The sequence below is a fragment of the Dendrobates tinctorius genome, unplaced genomic scaffold (assembly GCF_039654945.1).
Source record: "Dendrobates tinctorius isolate UK_male_01 unplaced genomic scaffold, ASM3965494v1 ptg000014l, whole genome shotgun sequence".
Taxonomy (NCBI): Eukaryota; Metazoa; Chordata; class Amphibia; order Anura; family Dendrobatidae; genus Dendrobates; species Dendrobates tinctorius.
Genome location: NW_027361682.1, coordinates 3,437,933 through 3,460,465, shown reverse-complemented (window position 1 = coordinate 3,460,465; position 22,533 = coordinate 3,437,933). Strand labels below are relative to the sequence as shown.

The 22,533-nt window shown below is 43.2% G+C and overlaps 1 protein-coding gene across 2 annotated transcripts in view; it reads right to left on the bottom strand.

Annotated features, from left to right (window-relative positions):
* The window catches only part of LOC141073676 (uncharacterized), a 502,533-nt gene that overhangs the window by 413,483 nt on the left and 66,517 nt on the right, over positions 1 to 22,533 (bottom strand). Inside the window, exon 7 of one of the 2 annotated variants that reach the window (XM_073561031.1) lies at positions 17,761 to 21,055. The exons of the other annotated variant lie outside the window; for it this stretch is intronic. Within the exon in view, the coding sequence (XP_073417132.1) occupies positions 19,611 to 21,055 (1,445 nt within the window). The 3' untranslated portion in view covers positions 17,761 to 19,610. Of the gene's footprint in view, positions 1 to 17,760; positions 21,056 to 22,533 lie in introns of those variants that run through there. 2 annotated transcript variants of the gene reach the window in all.

The window sequence follows — 22,533 nt, the reverse complement described above, 5'->3', positions numbered from 1 at the left end:
AACGAGAATCACCTTAACGTGGCTTCCAGGTGCACATGAATTGGGCTCTAAGAGGAAGCAGCCTGACAAACCCGGTACATTACCACCATTAGCCGGGTGGTGCTTCCAGGCCAGGACACTGCAGTTCCATAAAGCGCTGGCGACACACACGGCCACGTCCTAAGCCGTCCAGGGAGCATGCGCGAGCAGCGATATCCCACTGCCAACCGCGAGACAAGAAGCACCGGAGAGATTCTGCGCAGCCCCCACCCAACAGCATGCCGGGACGCAGGAGCAGGAAGGACAGGGTGAGTAGAGAGGGACCGGGCGGCCGCAGTTGGAATAGTACACTCTCCCTTACATCCCCTCTTCCTAAGACCGGAAATAAACCTCCCTAGAATATAGGGTGCATTGATGTTCTGCCGCGGCTCCCAAGATCTCTCCTCAGGACCAAAACCCTTGAAATCAATCAAGAAAGTTCTCCCTCTAACTTTCATAGCAAGTATATCCCTCACCTCAAAGATGTTCGCGGTGCTAACAGGTTGAGAGGCAGAGCCAGGTGAAGAATGAAAATGATTAAGTACCATGGGTTTAAGGAGGGACACATGGAAGGTTTTGGGAATATGGAGCGAGGCAGGCAACTTTAACTTGTAGGCAACGTCATTAATACGTCCAAACAAACACGGTAATCAAAAAGCACAATCTAACATCAAAGGCCGAGAGCATAGTTCAGTTTAGCTCCCCCAACACATCAATAAAGTATCATAAATAGGTGATATACTCCAATTATAACATATAAGATACAAAAAAGTGCCAAAACACCAAAAAATATAAATAAGAATAATTTTATTCAATCATTAGACGAAAAAAACACAACATTATTAAAAATTCATTGAAAAACAAAGGAAGGAAACTAAACAGGTACACAACAGGAAGATCATAAGTCCATTGTATGACTTAGGAAAGCAAAGAGAGAGGTATATTTATGTGCACACTAATATCCAGGTATGGAGTATCATTCACATAACATCACCAAATGGCCTTTACATATCAGCCCAACACGTGTTAATACAGCAAAGTAAATGCTTCCCCATAAATGCTTCCCCACACTCCTACTGTGGTGCCCATACCTCCGCGGGACCTCTTGGCAGGGTTCTAGCTCTTAGTCAACTTCCTGCCGCTCTGCTCCTGCCTCTGCTTTCTGTCGCACGGCCACCACATCCCCAGGTATGGGACTAAGGCCGCACGCACGCTCTCGGTATCTTAAAGAGACAGCGCACCTATTTTAAAATGCGATTAACCAATGATAGTATTGTGTATACTACTTCTTCGATCTGTCTGTCATCACCAACGAGGTAAACAGGTTTCTGAACCCAGGAATTTCCTTTGCCTCAAGCTCTTCATCTCGGTCATCAAATAAATAAGGCAGCACTCTGTAGCGCCATAGCTTGCAGACATGAAATATGAAAACTGAACTACATTATTGCACTACAAATATGAAAAATTGAGAATGCTTAGCGCATAAATTGGCCAATTCATGTGTACCTGGATGCCAGGTTAAGGCGATTCTCATTTTCCAGGACCTACTGTAATGCAGTTCAATTTTCATATTTCATGCTTGCAAGCTATGGAGCTACAGAGTGCTACCTTATTTATTTGATTATATATGAGATGGTGACTCTAGGTAAGCAGCTGTTCGTCTATGCTTGGATGTGATGGTCAGTTTTTTGAGATTTGTATTCATTAGCCTTCTGACTGAGCACTCCACCTCTTAACCTCAGGCATTTTTAATCACAGCAGGACCCTTCCCCTCCATAGAGATATAGATTCTAGTCCAAGAGAGGATTCACAGGTTCCTATAAAGATTAAGACTTTAGTCTAAGAGAGTCAAACAAAAAAGTTCCAGCAACCAACGTCCAAATCAGATTGTTGAATAGACGTTAAAACTTCATCTTTATTGCAATGCCTTTAAAAACATACTGTTAAAATTGTAAATCCAGGGGATTACGCGTTTCGAACAAAAATGTTCTTAGTCATAGCCATGTCTATGTTTGATTACCACAGCCGCTTTTTCCGAGCACCATCCTGGAGTCCACACCCAAAGCCACAGGAATTCATCAAATGGTGAGCTGAATACCTTTTTTTTTTTTTCCCTTCTATATTTAGACTAAGAGAGGTATGGCAGTGTTAGGTCCTGGAAAACGAGAATCACCTTAACGTGGCTTCCAGGTGCACATGAATTGGGCTCTAAGAGGAAGCAGCCTGACAAACCCGGTACATTACCACCATTAGCCGGGTGGTGCTTCCAGGCCAGGACACTGCAGTTCCATAAAGCGCTGGCGACACACACGGCCACGTCCTAAGCCGTCCAGGGAGCATGCGCGAGCAGCGATATCCCACTGCCAACCGCGAGACAAGAAGCACCGGAGAGATTCTGCGCAGCCCCCACCCAACAGCATGCCGGGACGCAGGAGCAGGAAGGACAGGGTGAGTAGAGAGGGACCGGGCGGCCGCAGTTGGAATAGTACACTCTCCCTTACATCCCCTCTTCCTAAGACCGGAAATAAACCTCCCTAGAATATAGGGTGCATTGATGTTCTGCCGCGGCTCCCAAGATCTCTCCTCAGGACCAAAACCCTTGAAATCAATCAAGAAAGTTCTCCCTCTAACTTTCATAGCAAGTATATCCCTCACCTCAAAGATGTTCGCGGTGCTAACAGGTTGAGAGGCAGAGCCAGGTGAAGAATGAAAATGATTAAGTACCATGGGTTTAAGGAGGGACACATGGAAGGTTTTGGGAATATGGAGCGAGGCAGGCAACTTTAACTTGTAGGCAACGTCATTAATACGTCCAAACAAACACGGTAATCAAAAAGCACAATCTAACATCAAAGGCCGAGAGCATAGTTCAGTTTAGCTCCCCCAACACATCAATAAAGTATCATAAATAGGTGATATACTCCAATTATAACATATAAGATACAAAAAAGTGCCAAAACACCAAAAAATATAAATAAGAATAATTTTATTCAATCATTAGACGAAAAAAACACAACATTATTAAAAATTCATTGAAAAACAAAGGAAGGAAACTAAACAGGTACACAACAGGAAGATCATAAGTCCATTGTATGACTTAGGAAAGCAAAGAGAGAGGTATATTTATGTGCACACTAATATCCAGGTATGGAGTATCATTCACATAACATCACCAAATGGCCTTTACATATCAGCCCAACACGTGTTAATACAGCAAAGTAAATGCTTCCCCATAAATGCTTCCCCACACTCCTACTGTGGTGCCCATACCTCCGCGGGACCTCTTGGCAGGGTTCTAGCTCTTAGTCAACTTCCTGCCGCTCTGCTCCTGCCTCTGCTTTCTGTCGCACGGCCACCACATCCCCAGGTATGGGACTAAGGCCGCACGCACGCTCTCGGTATCTTAAAGAGACAGCGCACCTATTTTAAAATGCGATTAACCAATGATAGTATTGTGTATACTACTTCTTCGATCTGTCTGTCATCACCAACGAGGTAAACAGGTTTCTGAACCCAGGAATTTCCTTTGCCTCAAGCTCTTCATCTCGGTCATCAAATAAATAAGGCAGCACTCTGTAGCGCCATAGCTTGCAGACATGAAATATGAAAACTGAACTACATTATTGCACTACAAATATGAAAAATTGAGAATGCTTAGCGCATAAATTGGCCAATTCATGTGTACCTGGATGCCAGGTTAAGGCGATTCTCATTTTCCAGGACCTAATGTAATGCAGTTCAATTTTCATATTTCATGCTTGCAAGCTATGGAGCTACAGAGTGCTACCTTATTTATTTGATTATATATGAGATGGTGACTCTAGGTAAGCAGCTGTTCGTCTATGCTTGGATGTGATGGTCAGTTTTTTGAGATTTGTATTCATTAGCCTTCTGACTGAGCACTCCACCTCTTAACCTCAGGCATTTTTAATCACAGCAGGACCCTTCCCCTCCATAGAGATATAGATTCTAGTCCAAGAGAGGATTCACAGGTTCCTATAAAGATTAAGACTTTAGTCTAAGAGAGTCAAACAAAAAAGTTCCAGCAACCAACGTCCAAATCAGATTGTTGAATAGACGTTAAAACTTCATCTTTATTGCAATGCCTTTAAAAACATACTGTTAAAATTGTAAATCCAGGGGATTACGCGTTTCGAACAAAAATGTTCTTAGTCATAGCCATGTCTATGTTTGATTACCACAGCCGCTTTTTCCGAGCACCATCCTGGAGTCCACACCCAAAGCCACAGGAATTCATCAAATGGTGAGCTGAATACCTTTTTTTTTTTTTCCTTCTATATTTAGACTAAGAGAGGTATGGCAGTGTTAGGTCCTGGAAAACGAGAATCACCTTAACGTGGCTTCCAGGTGCACATGAATTGGGCTCTAAGAGGAAGCAGCCTGACAAACCCGGTACATTACCACCATTAGCCGGGTGGTGCTTCCAGGCCAGGACACTGCAGTTCCATAAAGCGCTGGCGACGCACACGGCCACGTCCTAAGGCTGGTTTCACATTTGCGTTTTTTTGCGCTGGAAAAAAACGCATACGTGCGCATGCGTTTTTTCCCCTATATTTAACATGGGTGCGCATACCTGCGCGCTGGTAAGCGCACATATGCGATTTTCATGCGCTGCGTTTTTTTGGGGTGTGCGTTTGTATTTTCCAGATGCAGCATGTTGCATTTTTTGGCCCTGCAAAAAGCGCATGCGCACGTATGCGCACGTTTTGCGCTAAAAATGGCCATTATAGCCTATGGATGCGCATACGTGCGCACTGGCATGCTCATGTATGCTTTTTTTTGCACATGCGTTTTTTTTTGTTAACCATGGAATTTAGGGGTTTGGGTTAGAGTTAGGGTTAGTTAAGGGGGTTTAGGGTTAGGGTCAGGGTCAGGGTTAGGGTTAGGGTCAGGGTTAGGGTTAAGTATGGTTTGGTTAAGGGTTAGGGTCAGGGTTAGGGTTAAGTATGGTTTGGTTAAGGGTTAGGGTCAGGGTTAGGGTCAGGGTTAGGGTTAGGGTCAGGGTTAGGGTTAGGGTCAGGGTTAGGGTTAGGGTTAGGGTCAGGGTTAAGGTCAGGGTTAGGGTTAGTTAGGGTTTAGGGTTTGGGTTAGGGTTAAGTATGGTTTGGTTAAGGGTTAGGGTCAGGGTTAGGGTTAGGGTCAGGGTTAGGGTTAGGGTTAAGGTTAGTTAGGGTTTGGGTTAGGGTTAAGTATGGTTTGGTTAAGGGTTAGGGTCAGGGTTAGGGTTAGGGTTAAGGTTAGTTAGGGTTTGGGTTAGGGTTAAGTATGGTTTGGTTAAGGGTTAGGGTCAGGGTTAGGGTTAAGGTTAGTTAGGGTTTGGGTTAGGGTTAAGTATGGTTTGGTTAAGGGTTAGGGTCAGGGTTAGGGTTAGGGTTAGGGTCAGGGTTAGGGTTAGGGTCAGGGTTAAGGTCAGGGTTAGGGTTAGTTAGGGTTTAGGGTTTGGGTTAGGGTTAAGTATGGTTTGGTTAAGGTTTAGGGTCAGGGTTAGGGTTAAGGGTTAGGGTCAGGGTTAGGGTTAGTAAAGTCATGGTTTGGGTTAGTGTGAGGGGCCACCTAATGTTGGAAAAAAACGCAAACGCGGTAAAAACGCACTAAAAACGCATACAAACGCATAAAAACGCTGCGTTTTTTTCATGCATGCTCATAAAAATGCTTGAAAAAAACGCAGCAGTTGTATGCTTTTGTATGCGTTTTTTCAATGCGTTTTTTTGCGGGAAAAACGCCCTGCAAAAAAAAGCAAGTGTGAAACTAGCCTAAGCCGTCCAGGGAGCATGCGCGAGCAGCGATATCCCACTGCCAACCGCGAGACAAGAAGCACCGGAGAGATTCTGCGCAGCCCCCACCCAACAGCATGCCGGGACGCAGGAGCAGGAAGGACAGGGTGAGTAGAGAGGGACCGGGCGGCCGCAGTTGGAATAGTACACTCTCCCTTACATCCCCTCTTCCTAAGACCGGAAATAAACCTCCCTAGAATATAGGGTGCATTGATGTTCTGCCGTGGCTCCCAAGATCTCTCCTCAGGACCAAAACCCTTGAAATCAATCAAGAAAGTTCTCCCTCTAACTTTCATAGCAAGTATATCCCTCACCTCAAAGATGTTCGCGGTGCTAACAGGTTGAGAGGCAGAGCCAGGTGAAGAATGAAAATGATTAAGTACCATGGGTTTAAGGAGGGACACATGGAAGGTTTTGGGAATATGGAGCGAGGCAGGCAACTTTAACTTGTAGGCAACGTCATTAATACGTCCAAACAAACACGGTAATCAAAAAGCACAATCTAACATCAAAGGCCGAGAGCATAGTTCAGTTTAGCTCCCCCAACACATCAATAAAGTATCATAAATAGGTGATATACTCCAATTATAACATATAAGATACAAAAAAGTGCCAAAACACCAAAAAATATAAATAAGAATAATTTTATTCAATCATTAGACGAAAAAAACACAACATTATTAAAAATTCATTGAAAAACAAAGGAAGGAAACTAAACAGGTACACAACAGGAAGATCATAAGTCCATTGTATGACTTAGGAAAGCAAAGAGAGAGGTATATTTATGTGCACACTAATATCCAGGTATGGAGTATCATTCACATAACATCACCAAATGGCCTTTACATATCAGCCCAACACGTGTTAATACAGCAAAGTAAATGCTTCCCCATAGTGAGTCAGGACTTAAAGATGACCTCCCCATGACCCCTGACACACATTTTGCGTGATCGCTTTCTTAAAGTCATTAATACGTCCTAGGATCTTGAAGGGACCAATGTAGCGTGTACCCAATTTGTAGGAAGGGATCTTTAGTCTGGTATACTTGGATGAGAGCCAAACTTTATCCCCAGGGAGGTAAGGAGGAGAATCCAAGCGCTTCTTATCAGCATGTCTCTTCATCTGACCACAAGCTTTTTCAAGCACAACTTTAGTCTCTTCCCAAATCTTAGAAAATTTCACAGACAGAGTCGACTGCTGGCACACCCGACACTGGGGAAACTGGAAGAGGAATACCAGGATGTTGCCAGGAGACAACGAAAAAAAGGTGACTTGGCTGAAGACTCTTTGGAGTGGTTATTATATGCAAATTCCGCCCAAGGAAGAAGGCTGACCCAATCGTCTTGATGAGCCTTAGAAAAAAGTTGAAGGTAGGACGTTAGGACCTGGGTAATTCGCTCTACCTGAGGGATGATAGGCAGAGAAGTCCAGAGACATGTTCATAAGCTTGCAGAGAGCTCTCCATAACCAGGAAGTGAATTGAACTCCTCTGTTGGATAAGATGTGTCGAGGGAATCCATGGCATCTGAAGATATGACAAATAAAAATCTTTGCCAACTCAGGAGCCGAAGGCAGGCCAGGTAGAGGAACAAAGTGAGCCATTTTAGAGAAATAGTCCATGACCACCAGAATGACTGTACAATCAGAGGAACAGGGTAGGTCGGTAATAAAGTCCATAGCTATATGTTGCCAGGGAGCCAATGGAACAGGAGAGGAAGGAGTAACACAGAGGGTAATCGTCTTGGAACTTTTATTCTTGGCACAGGATGGACATAAAGCAGTAAACTCTTCAATGGAGGGTAGCCCATCAGGAGCAGAAGTCGGCCGTTGAAAACTTGCTGGCTGGACAGACAGCAGACACCATTCCTCACAGGACTGTCCCCATCGAAGTACCTCACCCGAGCACCAATCGAGGATAGGTTCATGCGCCCTTAGCCAAGGAAGACCGAGGAGTGTGAGAGACAGATTAGGCAGCACGTAGAAGGCTATCTTCTCCCGATCCAGGGCTCCAACCTGCTCTCCACCTCCTCCACAACCATAGTGATGGTCACTTGCAAGGGTTTAACGTCCACCTATGCAATCAAACGTGGATTCTCCAGTGTTATAACACTAATCCTATACCTATTAACTTCTTCAAGCCTAATAAAGTTTCCTGCCGTGCCTGAATCCACATAAGCCACCTCTGAGTAGCGTCTCTGACAAAAGATCAGCTGGACAGACAAGGTAAGGGATAGAGAGGAGTCAAACACACCTAGGGAGGCCTCTCTTACCTGACCTAGGTGGAGGAGTTTCTCGGCCTCTCTGGACAGGAACGGAGTAAATGAGATGCACCTCCGCAATAAAAGCACCATCCTTGTGCGAGTCTCTCTTTCCGACGCTTTTCTGCCATTTTGAGCCGATCTACTTGAATCGGTTCCGGTGCAGAAGCAGAGGTAGATACGGTAGGTCATGGACTGAGTGGCTTGTGAATGGAAGGGGATGATCAAATTGATTTCCTCTCTCAGGCTGACTCGCGAGAGCGCTCCTGGAAATGCATGTCAGTGCACGTGGCCAGGGAGATTAGATCCTCTAGAGAAAATACTTGGCCCGTTCTAGGGCAGAGTGGGATTCTTCAATTGGGAGCAACGGATAAGAGTCTCGCACAGTGCAGGCGTTCAGCCGCCTATAATTGACACAGAAACGCAGGGTCCCATCTTTATTTTTGGACCAGCACAATGGGGGCTGTCCCCGGACTCTGACTCTCTTGTATCACTCCACTTGGCAGCATATGAGCCAGCATCTCCTTCATCTCTTTATACATCTAAGGAGGTATTTGATGATATCTTTCTCGGATTGTTGAGGCATTCCCAGTAGGAATTTCATGAGAGATAGTCTGAGTGCAACTGAAGTCATCTTTATGGTGGGCAAAAACCTCCTGATAACGCACTAATACATCCTCTACTTGCTGCACCTGTTGAGGTGATAGTCCCGTCAGTTCCGCCGACATCCGCTCTAAGATTCTACCACCCTCTTTCTTGCTGCCAGATGGGGACTCCGGAGTTGCTGTAACTGCTAGAGTCCAGGGATCCCCTTGCACAACATCCAGTTGAACTACTTTGAGTGGCATTAGGTTTTCTGGCATGCCCAGGATTTGGGCCACTTCGCTCTTGGGGAGAAGGGTGAGACTTTCGGTCCCTAGGTTGACACACCGCACTACAACATTGCCGTTTTGAACTGTGGCTAATGTCCGAGTGACAAGCAATCCAGGGGGTATTTGATCCATCGCTGCTGGCTCAATTTGCACTTCCACTCCCTCGAAAGGAACACCAGTTTGCACTGGCAATGTGATCACTGTCTGGCCGGGCGGTAAGGTAATCTTCGCAGCCACTGGTACCATCACTTTCCCCAAGATTTTTCCGTCTCCTGACATTTCCTGGGCTTGAGCTGTTCGGATTAACTTCTGGAACACCTTCCGTCGAGGGGTTCATGGGCTCCATTGGTTCAAGAAAGGTTACTGTGACTCGCTAATCAAAAGTTGTCCCATCTCACACAGCACATTCATTCCTAGAGTCATTATGGGTCCACGACCGGCGTCTCCTGTGACCAACACAACCCCCTTGCAGCCTACATCCTTCTCGCATACTTTAATCTCCATCCAAACCATGCCTGCGACCGGGATGGGCAACTGATTGGCCGCTGTTAGTCTTATTACTGGTCCGCACTCTGGCCACGAGACCTCTGGAAAGTGTCGTCTGAAGTAGGCTTCCAGCAAAGTAGTCACTTGTGACCCAGTGTCGATCAAGCAGTGAACAGCTCGCCCATTCACCACAGTTCAGACTGTAGGGCTCGCAGAAATTATATTTTTGGGACTTCCTTCTCCCCTTTATCTTCCCGGCTCCAGGCTGCGTCCCTCAGCTGCGGAGCCCACTAGTTTAATGGCTGCCTTGGTGGGGGGCCGTCTCTGGCTCACACAGCCCCAGGCATAATGTCCTGTCTTCCCACAATTGAAACACGTCAGTCCCCCTTCGGCACCAAGAGGTCTCACACCCTGACAGGGTATGGCACAAAGGCGCAATCCAGTATCACTTCTGTCCCTTATTGAGGAATCTTCTCTCAGTGGCTCTTGAGCTGGAACAGGGTCTCTCCTGAGACTGGACCATTCTCTCCGCATCTCTTGTATTTCTTTCCTGATCTCTCGGGCCCACTCCGGCTCTGCTGCAGGCAGGGTAGGTATTACGCGCATCTCCGTCCCCACCTCTAAGAAGGTCATACCTAGGCTAGCTCGCAAGCGTTCTTGCAATGCCTGTTTAAGAAGTTTGTCCCGAAGACCTGATACAAATTGATCCCTCAAAATTCTATCAGAAGACCCCACTCCCATGGTTCCCACATCTTCCCTTTTAGTAATGTGCGCATGCACCTCCTGCAACGCATTGATATATTGCGTCACCGACTTTCCTACTCACTGAATGCGAACAAATAAACGCATGCGCAACTCTCCGTGGGGTCAGCGTGCATCTCCTCCAAAACCTGTACCATCTTCTCCATTGTATCACACTCATGTATAGAGCAGAACATCACAGAACACCAGGCCTCACCATCTAGTGCCATTAACGCTATCTCTGCCTGCAGAGCAGGGGCCATGGGGTGCATTCGCAGCATGCACTTGACCCATTCAGTCCAATCCCACAACATCATATTATCTCCCCCGTGAACTTTGGGAGGTTACTAAACATTTCCCCCGACAAACTGGACCTGGGGGTACCCATAGTGGGCTGGTCTGCAGCGTCTGTGTCCATGGACTGCATCCTGCCTACTATGCCAAATGTAATAAGCAGGTACTGGGATGCAGTAACACAAATGCTGCAGAGCAGAAATTAACTATAATTGTTCAACAATAATGAACTCGCAGGGAGGTAAGAGGGAAAAAGGGATGAAAAATAAACTGTATAACGGTTGTTTAACTAGTCTTTTGTTAACAGATTCACTTATCGTGGCTCCGCAGCCTGTCACTCTCTGAAGGTCTCGTGAATAATACAGTGCAGATGGAGGTTGGTGTAACTTCTATAGGCGTCCCAGCCCACACACGGTCCTGCTTCTGGCGGCAGCGGGCGGTCTCCCGTTCTGCCCGCTGAGCCCCTAGTCCATTTAACTGCAGAGCAGAAGGGTAAACGCTCTCCACAAGGTTCCACGTAGCGCATGTCTCTCCGAGCAGCTGCCGTCGCCTGAATGGCTGCTCTGCATGGACTTGAACGTCCGTGCTGCTATGCTCTGTCTGGTGCACGTTACCTTGCACGCCTGCCAATTTCAGTAAGTCTCTCACGCAGCTGCCATGTCTCTGCACGCTGCAGCCTAACATACCCCTCACTGTACCTGCAATCCGCACCTGCTCACTGTTCTGGTGGGAAGCCCCCTTCCTTTCCTGTGCAACCTCTTTTAACTTACTTGCCCTGGCCACGCCCCCTTCACCCTGGTTACCGGCTCACTCCGGCTGCAATTTCATTAACTCCAGCAACAGGAGCTTTGGCCCCAGCAGTTGCAGACCCAGCATTTCAAAAGCTTTTGCAGCCCGGTCCTCTCTTCTACAAGCTCCTACATGTCGCCGCTTCCTACATGGAAAGCCCTTCGCTTCCTACAAGCGCCCATCCTGCTCCTTCCCCCATGTGACTGATCACAATTGTGACATTATCACAGGTCCTGGCAGAATTTCAAAGGGTTACAGAATAGAAGGAGGGAGTAACTATAAAAAAGCACCAAAACTGCACAGTTCAACCCCGTCTTTAGACTCAAAAAGCAGCAGAAAAAAACGTAGCAGTTAAGCTACATGTGAACATGGCCTAAATGGCAAAGCATCTATATATACACTCACTGGCCAATTTATTAGGTACACCATGCTAGTAAGGGGTTGGACCCCCTTTTGCCTTCAGAACTGCCTCAATTCTTCGTGGCAGAGATTCAACAAGGTGCTGGAAGCATTCCTCAGAGATTTTGGACCATATTGACATGATGGCATCACACAGTTGGCGCAGATTTGTCGGCTGCACATCCCTGATGCGAATCTCCCGTTCCACCACATCCCAAAGATGCTCTATTGGATTGAGATCTGGTGACTGAGGAGGCCATTTGAGTACAGTAAACTCATTGTCATGTTCAAGAAACCAATCTGAGATGATTCGAGCTTTATGACATGGCGCATTATCCTGCTGAAAGTAGCCATCAGATGTTGGGTACATTGTGGTCATAAAGGGATGGACATGGTCAGCAACAATACTCAGGTAGGCTGTGGCGTTGCAACGATGCTCAATTGGTACCAAGGGGCCCAAAGAGTGCCCAGAAAAAATTCCACACACCATGACACCACCACCACCAGCCTGAACCGTTGATACAAGGCAGGATGGATCCATGCTTTCATGTTGTTTACGCCAAATTCTGACCCTACCATCCGAATGTCGCAGCAGAAATCGAGACTCATCAGACCAGGCAACGTTTTTCCAATCTTCTACTGTCCAATTTCGATGAGCTTGTGCAAATTGTAGCCTCAGTTTCCTGTTCTTAGCTGAGAGGAGTGGTACCCAGTGTGGTCTTCTGCTGCTGTAGCCCATCTGCCTCAAAGTTCGACGCACTGTGCGTTCAGAGATGCTCTTCTGCCTACCTTGGTTGTAACGGGTGGCAATTTGAGTCACTGTTGCCTTTCTATCAGCTCGAACCAGTCTGCCCATTCTCCTCTGACCTCTGGCATCAACATGGCATTTCCGGCCACAGAACTGCCGCTCACTGGATTTTTTTTCTTTTTCGGACCATTCTCTGTAAACCCTAGAGATGGTTGTGCGTGAAAATCCCAGTAGATCAGCAGTTTCTGAAATTCTCAGACCAGCCCTTCTGGCACCAACAATCATGCCACGTTCAAAGGCACTCAAATCACCTTTCTTCCCCATACTGATGCTCGGTTTGAACTGCAGGAGATTGTCTTGACCATGTCTACATGCCTAAATGCACTGAGTTGCCGCCATGTGATTGGCTGATTAGAAATTAAGTCTTAACACACAGTTGGACAGGTGTACCTAATAAAGTGGCCAGTGAGTGTATATATATATATATATATATATATATATATATATATAGAGTTCCTACAATACCATGGATACCAAAAATGTCTGGTATTTGCTGTGTGATGTTTATGTTTTTTTTCAGTGCATTAAAAATAATATATATGTAATTGTTTACCATTATTTTTTTAGTAATTTTACCAGATGATATTTGATTATTTTCCCTCTACAACACAGGTATGAACAGGTATATACAGATGTATCTCTATGCTGAAAAGAATTGTTTATGGAATTGAATGTAAGTATGTGCCGTGCAGAGAAATGCTTTCCACGACCCCGGGGAGGAGCTATGGAGCAGTGAAAACAGCAGAAGAGAAGACATCGCACAAAGTGAGTGGAAGTTGTGACACAGCCCTGACCTCCCGGGACAGCAGGACACCTCCCTCAAATGAGAACAAGCCCACTTGATCCAAGACTTTTGCGAGCTATGCCTGGAAGCCAGAACAGCCATATATCTAGTGTACAGCTCTGAAGGTGGAGGAACTGTATGTGGAGATTACCCATTACTGGAGGAAGGCACCATTAACCCCAATGTAAGGATACTGCTGTCCTTCTCTGGCTTGACCACTAGTGGCTGCTATTATTCACCTTGATAAATGTGCTGCAATTCCACTCCTTACCAATGGAGGCTGTTGTCGTCCTCTGCAATCGGCCTTTGCTAAGATGTATGTTTCATGTATGGGCCTTTTTAAACTACATTGAACACTCACTCACTGCTTGAGTATTCTGCCTAGCTTTAAGGGTACCGTTACACTAAGCGACTCACCAGCGATCCCGACAACGATTCGACCTGGTTAGGATCGCTGGTGCGTCGCTAAATGGTCGCTAGTAAGTTGTCAAACAGGCAGATCTCTTCAACGACGCAGCAACGATCCGGCGTCAAACACAGCGATGCATGCTGGCCAGCAGGACACCAGCGATCAAAAAACGGCCCAGGACATTTGAGCACGATCAGCGACATCACAGCAGGGGCCCGGTCGCCGCTATGTGTCATACATAGCGAGATCGCAGGCGAGATCGCTGTTGCGTCACAAAATCGGTGACGCAACATCGATCTCGCTAACGATCTCGTTATGTGAGACGGGCCTTTAGTCTAGTAGCTGTCTTACATAGACTGTTCTTAATTTTCTCTGGATTGTTTCCTACAACTTCTATTGCTACTTTCTAATACTTTTACTGCTGCTTGCTATTCCTTAGGCTATGTGCACACGTAGCGGAACTCTCGCGGAAGTTACCGAGAGAATTCCGGAATTCCATTCCACGGGAAAATCGCATTTTAAATTCCCGTGGAAAAACTAACGATTTGCAAGCGTAATTAGCTTGCAGAATGCTAGCGTTTTCCAAGCGATCTGTAGCATCGCTTGGAGAACTGATTGACAGGTTGGTCACACTCGTCAAACATAGTGTTTGACGAGTGTGACCAACTGTTTACTATTGAGGCCGGCTATGCAGCATCAGTAGTAAAAGATAGGATGTAAAAAATAATAAAAAAAATAAATGGTGTTATATTCACCTTCCGGCGTCCTGCGCAGCCTTCCCGAGCCTCAGCGATGCTTCCGTTCCCAGTAATGCCTTGCGAGACCTTTGATGACGTCGCGGTCTCGCGAGGAATAGGGACCGCTACATTATCGCGAGACCGCGACGTCATCAAAGGTCTCGCAAGGCATTACTGGGAACGGAAGCGTCGCTGAGGCCTGGGAAGGCTGCGCGGGATGCCGGAAGGTGAATATAACACCATTTTTTATTCTATTTTTTACAGGGATATGGTACCCACAGCCCGGAGGACAGTCTCCACTCCTCCGGACCGTGGGTACCATCCGCAAATGTTCTGTTTACTTTTCGCATGGTGTGCACAGCCACATGCGGGAAGTAAGCGGAACAATGCAATCCTATGGGTGCGGGATCGCCGCGATTCCGCAAAATAATGAGCATGCTGCATATTTTTCCGCGATGCGATTCCACCACGAGAAAATCCGCAGCATTAGCACAGCATTGTGGAATCCCATAGGATTGCATGGGATGCCGTTTTTTTGCGTTTTCGCGGCAAAATCGCGCGTTAAAAGACGTTGTGAAAACGCAAAAAACAACGACGTGTGAAGGCAGCCTTATACATTCTCTTTCAGCCATTGGACTTCAGCCGTACTTGACCAGTATCGCAACATGCAGTTACATTCCAGGTGACTGAATGTGACGGTCTGTGCCACAATATCCTCCTATTTGTCTCTATTGGGTTAGATAATTTCCCTTCTGACGTCACTCGCTGCTGTATTACTGTACAGTCCCCATTATGGTCGTCCCCCACTCCAAGTTGGTTGCCGTAGGCCATTATTCAGACGTTTTGGTTTTCATGGATAAAACACGTAATTATTATAACTTGTGGAGCTGTTCACATGGTCATGGGGTTTATTTTGTAAAAAAGATCAGAGTCCATTTTCAATTCGAGTTACGGGTAAAAATCAAAGACAGCACATTATCATCTGTTATTAACATTGTAATAGATAGGAAAATCTTTGCAATTTGTCACTGATGAGAAAAACAGACGCACTGAACAAACTGCACTTTACTCACTCTCCCTGGGTCAACTGCCGAGTCTCTTCCACTACTCCCGCTGTTATTAACCTCATGATCTAGTACTGACATTTCTGGTTCTGCCTTTTTTGTTTAATAAACTTTTAAATATTTTAGATTTGTTCTTTGTTTTTCATAGTGGATTCGACAATTGGACATATGTGATAAAACCTTTGTGAGTGACTAGAACATTGTTCTACATATTTCAAAACTGGTCAGGTTCAGTTATAAAATGAGCCATTTCTTAATGACCTGAATTAACATACAACAATTAAATTTTTTAGTCGGCTCTTATTTCTATGCTATCAAAGAGTTTTCCTTTCACATTTACATATAATTAATGCATAAAAGTTTCAGTACTTTGAAACATTATTATTTTTGCAAATATAAAGATGCAGAACATTTTGTTATGCCAATTTTCTGATATTTATTTAGAGGAAACTTAGCAACAATTCAAATAACTAAAACCTGTCTAAACACTATTATGAAATATAAACAGTTACTGAAATCGCACTACAAAATTTGGTCCTCGTTCATGGACACCTTTTTTTTCCTTGTCTCTTGTACTCCTGCATCAGATCATCTCTTACAATTGTCCAACAGTAATCTGCAAGCATTGAGGGTTGCATTTTCCTGATCTCCTAATCTGCAGCCAAAATACAGGTTGGAGGCTCTCCTTATCATGGTAGTCAAAATTTTGCTTTTGTGATGCAAAATTGACTGGCTGTAAGAGATATTGTCAATCTCTTTCAATAGTGACTCTTAACTGTGACCACTGCAACCCCATAGTGTATAACTAAAAGACGCTTTTTATTGCAAAAATAAGTTTTTGTATCATCATATTTTGATAGCTATCATTTTTCCATATTTTTGGTCAACAGTCAAGTGACAGTTTGTTTTTTTGCGGGCCGAGTTGACGTTTTTATTGGTACCATTTTCAATCACATGAGTTTTTGATCGCTTTCCATTCCGATGTTTGATAATCAGAATGAACAAGAACCAGCACTTCAGAAATTGTTTTTTAATGCCATTTCACACTAGCGTATTGCCGAGGTGCATCCGCATACATCGGCATGACCTGCGTACCCAATGCAAAAGATAGGGTCCGCATGCTGAGGTAGGCGGAGCTGATGGGAGGAGGTGTGGTCATGGGCAGAGCTTCACAGAGGAAGCCCACAGCCGTCCGCACCTCGGCAATACGCTAGAATGAAACTAGCTTAAGACAGCTTTATTCTTTGGGTTAGTATGATTGCAGTGACTCCACATTTATATAATTTTGTAATTTTTTGGGCGTTTTTACACAATAAAAACTTTTCTAGAGAAAAATTATTTTTGCATGACTATTTTGGGAGCTATATCTCTTTTTACTTTTACGCTAATGGAGCTGAATTGTGACTTGTTTTCAGATGACGTTTTCAGCTATACCATTTTTATTTACACCTTCTCTTTGATCGCGTTTTATTCCACTTTTTGTTTGGCAGTATGATGATAAAGCATTGCTTTTTGCCTCTTTTTTTTTTAGTGGTGTTCACTAGATGCAGCAATACCAAATTTTTTTTTTAAAAAAAACATGTTTATATATAAAATATATGTTTATGGGTACAATGGGTTTATGGATTTTCTTTAAAAAAATATTTTTACTATTTTTTTTACTTTTTTAGTTTGGTATTTTTACAATTTTTTATTTTAATTTTTGAATTTGTCCCTTTATGGGACTTTCACCTTTTGCAGTCTGACCGCTATGCTTTATAAACTGTCAGTACTGCACTGACATATAAGCTTGTTACACCATGTTCTGAGCATGCTAACTCAGGTGACCCAGATGTCATGACGGCATTGGGTCACCATGGCAACGATTGGGCCTCCATGATGACGTCACGGGGCCACCAATCGAAGAGAAGAGGGAGCCCCCTTCCTCTGACTTTTAAATGCTGTGATCGATATCGCAAACTTTTGCATCTGCCCATTTTCCTTTTTGAAATTGTTAACATGCAAAAGATTACAATTTACATTATATATACTGTGTATATATATATATATATATATATTCTAAAATAAAAAGGAAATGTGTCATCTTTAACTTTCGGTCTTTTAGGCATTATTTCATCTTCAAATTGCGCAACTGTTCACAATAACAGTAATTTTCACTTCTACATGCCACTGTAACCTACCTGGAAAACAGGAAGGAAGATACCAAGAGTGTCCAAGAGTGAAGAATAAGAAAAGCTAACTACCGGACACCATCAGGAAGAACAAATTCCTACAAAATAACCCGACAAATATAAATATCAACACACGAAAAATACAAATGTAATTCTTTATTCAGTGTGGGATAGAGTTGACTATCAGGATATTAAAAGCACATACATAAATACACTGGACATAATTAACATTTTGAATAACAGGGCAAAGTAGCAGGGGAACAGCAAAGAAGTACTAAATAGCGATGGGAGAATCAATTCACAGGACTCCAGTCCATCTGCCAGGTCAGTAATCTGTGACATCTAGACAGGATCCTTGTGAATGTCCTTACTTCCGGTCATTCCAGGATGCTTTTGATTGGCTAGTCTGGCACAACATTGTGTGGATATCACACTGGAGTCAGGAATGCTGGGAAGGGAATTCACAGAGATGTCGTCCAGGGGTCACCGATTACTAATCCGGCAGATGGACCAGAGACCAGAGTTCTGCAAATTGATTCTTCCATCCTCATTACCAATACATGAATGTACAAAAATGTAATAGCAAGAAATACATAGTAAATAGATGCAACATAATATGGTCAATATCTGAACATAAAACAATATATCTGATAACATAAGAGAAATCTTATCAAGAAGTATATTATATTATCAGGCGCAGACATATCATTGGTGCAACCTGTGCAGCCATACAAGGGCCAAAGAGATAAGGGGGCCCATTTCCAACTCGTTCTCTATCAAAAGTTATGGTTCCAATTGTTCTCCAGACTTTTAAAAAGTTAAATTTTCAGTGGAGTTCTTCTATGTGAAGGATTTTCCCTTTTTTCATGCCGCTAGCAGGACTAAGACAAATCAAATTTCCATTCTGAATCACCACCTTCCAACCATACTGGACTATGTAATTTTTCATTCAATATTTATATACAAATAACAGCTCCCCTCAATTCCATAGATTAAAAGGCCAAATTTTAACTTGTAAAGAATAAAAAATATAATTCAAAACACAAGGGTATCAGTTTTAAAAGCCCAGTGCTGAAGGGTCCTGCCCGGCATGTTGATTCCAATAGATAAAGTTGCATAGAATGGAAGAACAGGAAGTGGTCACCTTGTTGTGCCACCGTCTATCAAGTGCGTCTTGGTTCTGCCGGGGAAGGCACAATCATCATGCCTTCTATGTGGAGGTCAAGTCCTTACACAGGACAAACGAACAGCACATCATAAAAACAAGGCTAGGTGATTTTCTTATATCTTATTTGTTCTGTGCATTTTCTGCAAAGGGACGAGTAACATCAAATTGTATTGGGGAGCCCTGTGGTGGCCTCATATTGGGAGGCACAGGGGGCCCATTATACTGCTTTGAGGAGTCAAGTGGTGGACTCATACTAAATTGGGGAACACATTGGAGCATTATAAGGTAGATATAATAGCCTCATATTGCATTGGGAGCACCGTGAGAGCATCATGTGTGTGATGGATGCTGGGGGACTCAGTAGGCTTAATATTATCTAGGGAAATACGTGGTGGGGGCATCAAACTGTGCATGCTTGAAGTTACAGCATGGGTAAAAGGTTGACTGGGAATTGATTTGGGGGCATCATGCCATGTGGAGAACTATCATGGAGGTTTTATATTGTGTGTAAGCTGTGGAAGGTATATAGTAGTTGGTTGGACATTGATAAGCATATTGTATGTAAAATACATTTCTCTCTCCTCTGTCTTTAAAAGTTGTGAATTATACTCTTCATGATCATGCTAAATAATTGTTTTGTTTGGCGGTGAGTAGTTTCAAGAAGTTTCAAATTCAGACTTCATTTTGACCCCATAATTTCTGGTCACATCAAATTATAAGGTCACCCTATTAATTAAATAAAACTAGCAACTGTCCTGATCATGTATAGCATCTCTCCATTGTCGATGTCAATAACACAATTAAAGAAATAAAATTGCTACTTTCTTGCATGAGTTTTCAGATGTGTAAGAAGATTTGTTTTCCGATTAAAGGATTTCCCACAATCTGAACACAAAAATGGTTTCTCCCCTGAGTGAGTTATCTGATGTCTAATAAGAACTGATTTACGGGAAAAACATTTCCCACAACTTGAACATGAAAATGGCTTCTCCTCCGTGTGAGTTATCCGATGCCTACTAAGAGCTGAATTATCAGAAAAACATTTCCCACATGAAAACGGCTTCTCCCCTGTGTGAGTTCTCAGATGTAGAACAAGTTTTGATTTCTCTGCAAAGTAATTCCCACATTCTGAACACGAAAATGGCTTCTCCCCCGTGTGAATTTTTCTATGTCTAATAAGAGCTGAATTATCAGAAAAACATTTCCCACAATTTGAACATGAATATGGCTTCTCCCCTGTGTGACTTCTCTGATGTGCAACAAGTCTTGATTTCATACTGCAATATTTTCCACATTCTAAACATGAACATGGTTTCTTACTTGTGTGAGTTATCTGATGTCTAATAAGACTATATTTTTCTGAAAAACATTTTCCACATTTGATACATGAAAACGGTTTCTGCCCTGTGTGCGTTCTTTGATGTTTAACAAGGTGATGTTTTACTGTAAAACATTTCCCACATTCTGAACAAGAAAATGGCTTCTCCCCTGTATGAATTCTCTGATGTCTAACAAGAGGTGCTTTTTGTTTAAAACATTTCCCACATTCTGAGCAAGAAAATGGCTGATCACCTGTGTGAATTCTCTGATGTGTAGCAAGATCAGGTTTTGTACAATAGCATTTCCCACACTCTGAACATGAAAAAGGCTTCTCTCCTGTATGTATTTTCTGATGCTTAAGAAGTTTTGATTTCTCTGGAAAACATTTCTCACATTCTGAACAAGAAAATGGCTTCTCTCCTGTGTGAGTTCTCTGATGAATAACAAGATATGATTTCTCTGTAAAACATTTCCCACATTCTGAACATGAATATGGCTTTTCTCCTGTGTGAATTTTCTGATGTCTAATTAAAACTGATTGTTGTTTAAATAATTTCCCACATTTGGAGCAGAAAAATGGCTTCTCCCCTGTGTGAATTCTCTGATGAGTTACAAGTTTGGATTTCTCCCTATAACCTTTCCCACATTCTGAACATGAATATGGCTTCTCCCCTGTGTGAATTCTCAGATGTGTAACAAGATTTGTTTTTCGATTAAAACATTTCCCACATTCTAAACATGGAAATGGCTTCTTCCCTATGTAAGCAATTTCATATTCCACAGCACTGTGACTTTTGGTTTGCATATTTGTCTTTGGTGAAGCTGAAAAAAGAACCTGTTCATAATGTTCAGATGACAGCTTTTTTCTGTTAAGGTCTTGAGATGTTTCAGCTACAAAATCTGAGAATATCAGAAATCCCTGTGAGCTCCCGATACAGTCATCTGCAATGAATAAAAATGATTTTAATATTTTTCAGTAACATTGCATTGGAATTATATTACTATTTATTTTAATATATACTTTATACCATTGCATATACTTTATTCCATGCAAACTGTAATACAAATCAATTATTGATAGACTAAGGCAATAGATCGCAAAAGAGGAACTAACATTATAGTGTTAGGTCACTAGGTTATCTTTACAAATTTTCACTACTCTACAGTATAATAGCCATCTTCTTGGTTCATGTTTCACTGTGTCTGTGCTGAATCATTTCCAGTTACATGTTCAGAGGAGACTCATAAAAGGGACGTGCAATCAATTTTATTAGGCGATTCCTTCTCATACATTCTCTTGCCTTAGACGCACTATAGAAAACCAAAAGCAAAAAACAAATTTCCTGAAATAAAAAAAGTTAAAAATAAATTGCAAAAAGTTGCATGAAGATAGTAATAATAATAAGGAAACAGGGCGGTCACACCCTTATATACACAGAATGCACATTGAACTAAATGAGAGACTGGGTCTGAGATGAAAAAGTAAATGAATGTGTATACAAAATCTAAATGCATATAAACACATGACCTTTACACAGAGAAAACCAAAAGCAAAACACAAATATCTTGAAATGAAAAAGTTAAAAATAATTTGCAAAAAATTGCATGAAGATAGTAATAATAAGGGTATTTAGTAAACATAATTTTGATCAAAATAATGTACAAGTCATCCTGCCACGTCACGGCAACCCTTGTGGGACAGTCCTAACTCTTGTATTTAAAACCTTTCCAATTGACCGCCCCGTTTCTGAGTTGAGAAATCCATCCTGTCTGGCCTATGCTTTTACTAGTGGTTCACTCCCTCGGTCCTTGTTCACATTTACGTCACTTGACAAGTGGAAAGGTTTTAAATACAAGAGTTAGGACTGTCCCACAAGGGTTGCCGTGAAGGGTTGCATACACATTAATTTACTTTTTCAGCTCAGACCCAGTTTCTCATAGACGCACTATAGAACAGAGCAAAGCACATTGAAGCAGATTGGTCTTGTATACATAAGCCATGTCTTTGGAAGAAAAGTAAGCTTTTGTATATATTTTTTTAATGTAACTAAGCAGTAGATACAAAGAATCATAGAATCGTAGAGTTGGAAGGGACCTCCTGGGCCATCTGGTCCAACCCCCTGCTCAAAGCAGGATTCGCTAAATCATCCCAGTCAGATGTCTGTCCAGCCTCTGTTTGAAGACTTCCATTGAAGGAGAACTCACCACTTCTCGTGGCAGCTTGTTCCACTCATTGATCACTCTGTCAAAAAGTTTTTTCTAATATCTAATCTGTATCCTCCCATTCAGTTTCATCCCATTGCTTCTAGTCTTTCCTTGTGCAAATGAGAACAAAGTTGATCCTCCTACAATGTGACAGCCCTTTAGATATTTGTAGACAGCTATTAAGTCTCCTCTCAGTCTTCTCTTTTGCAAACTAA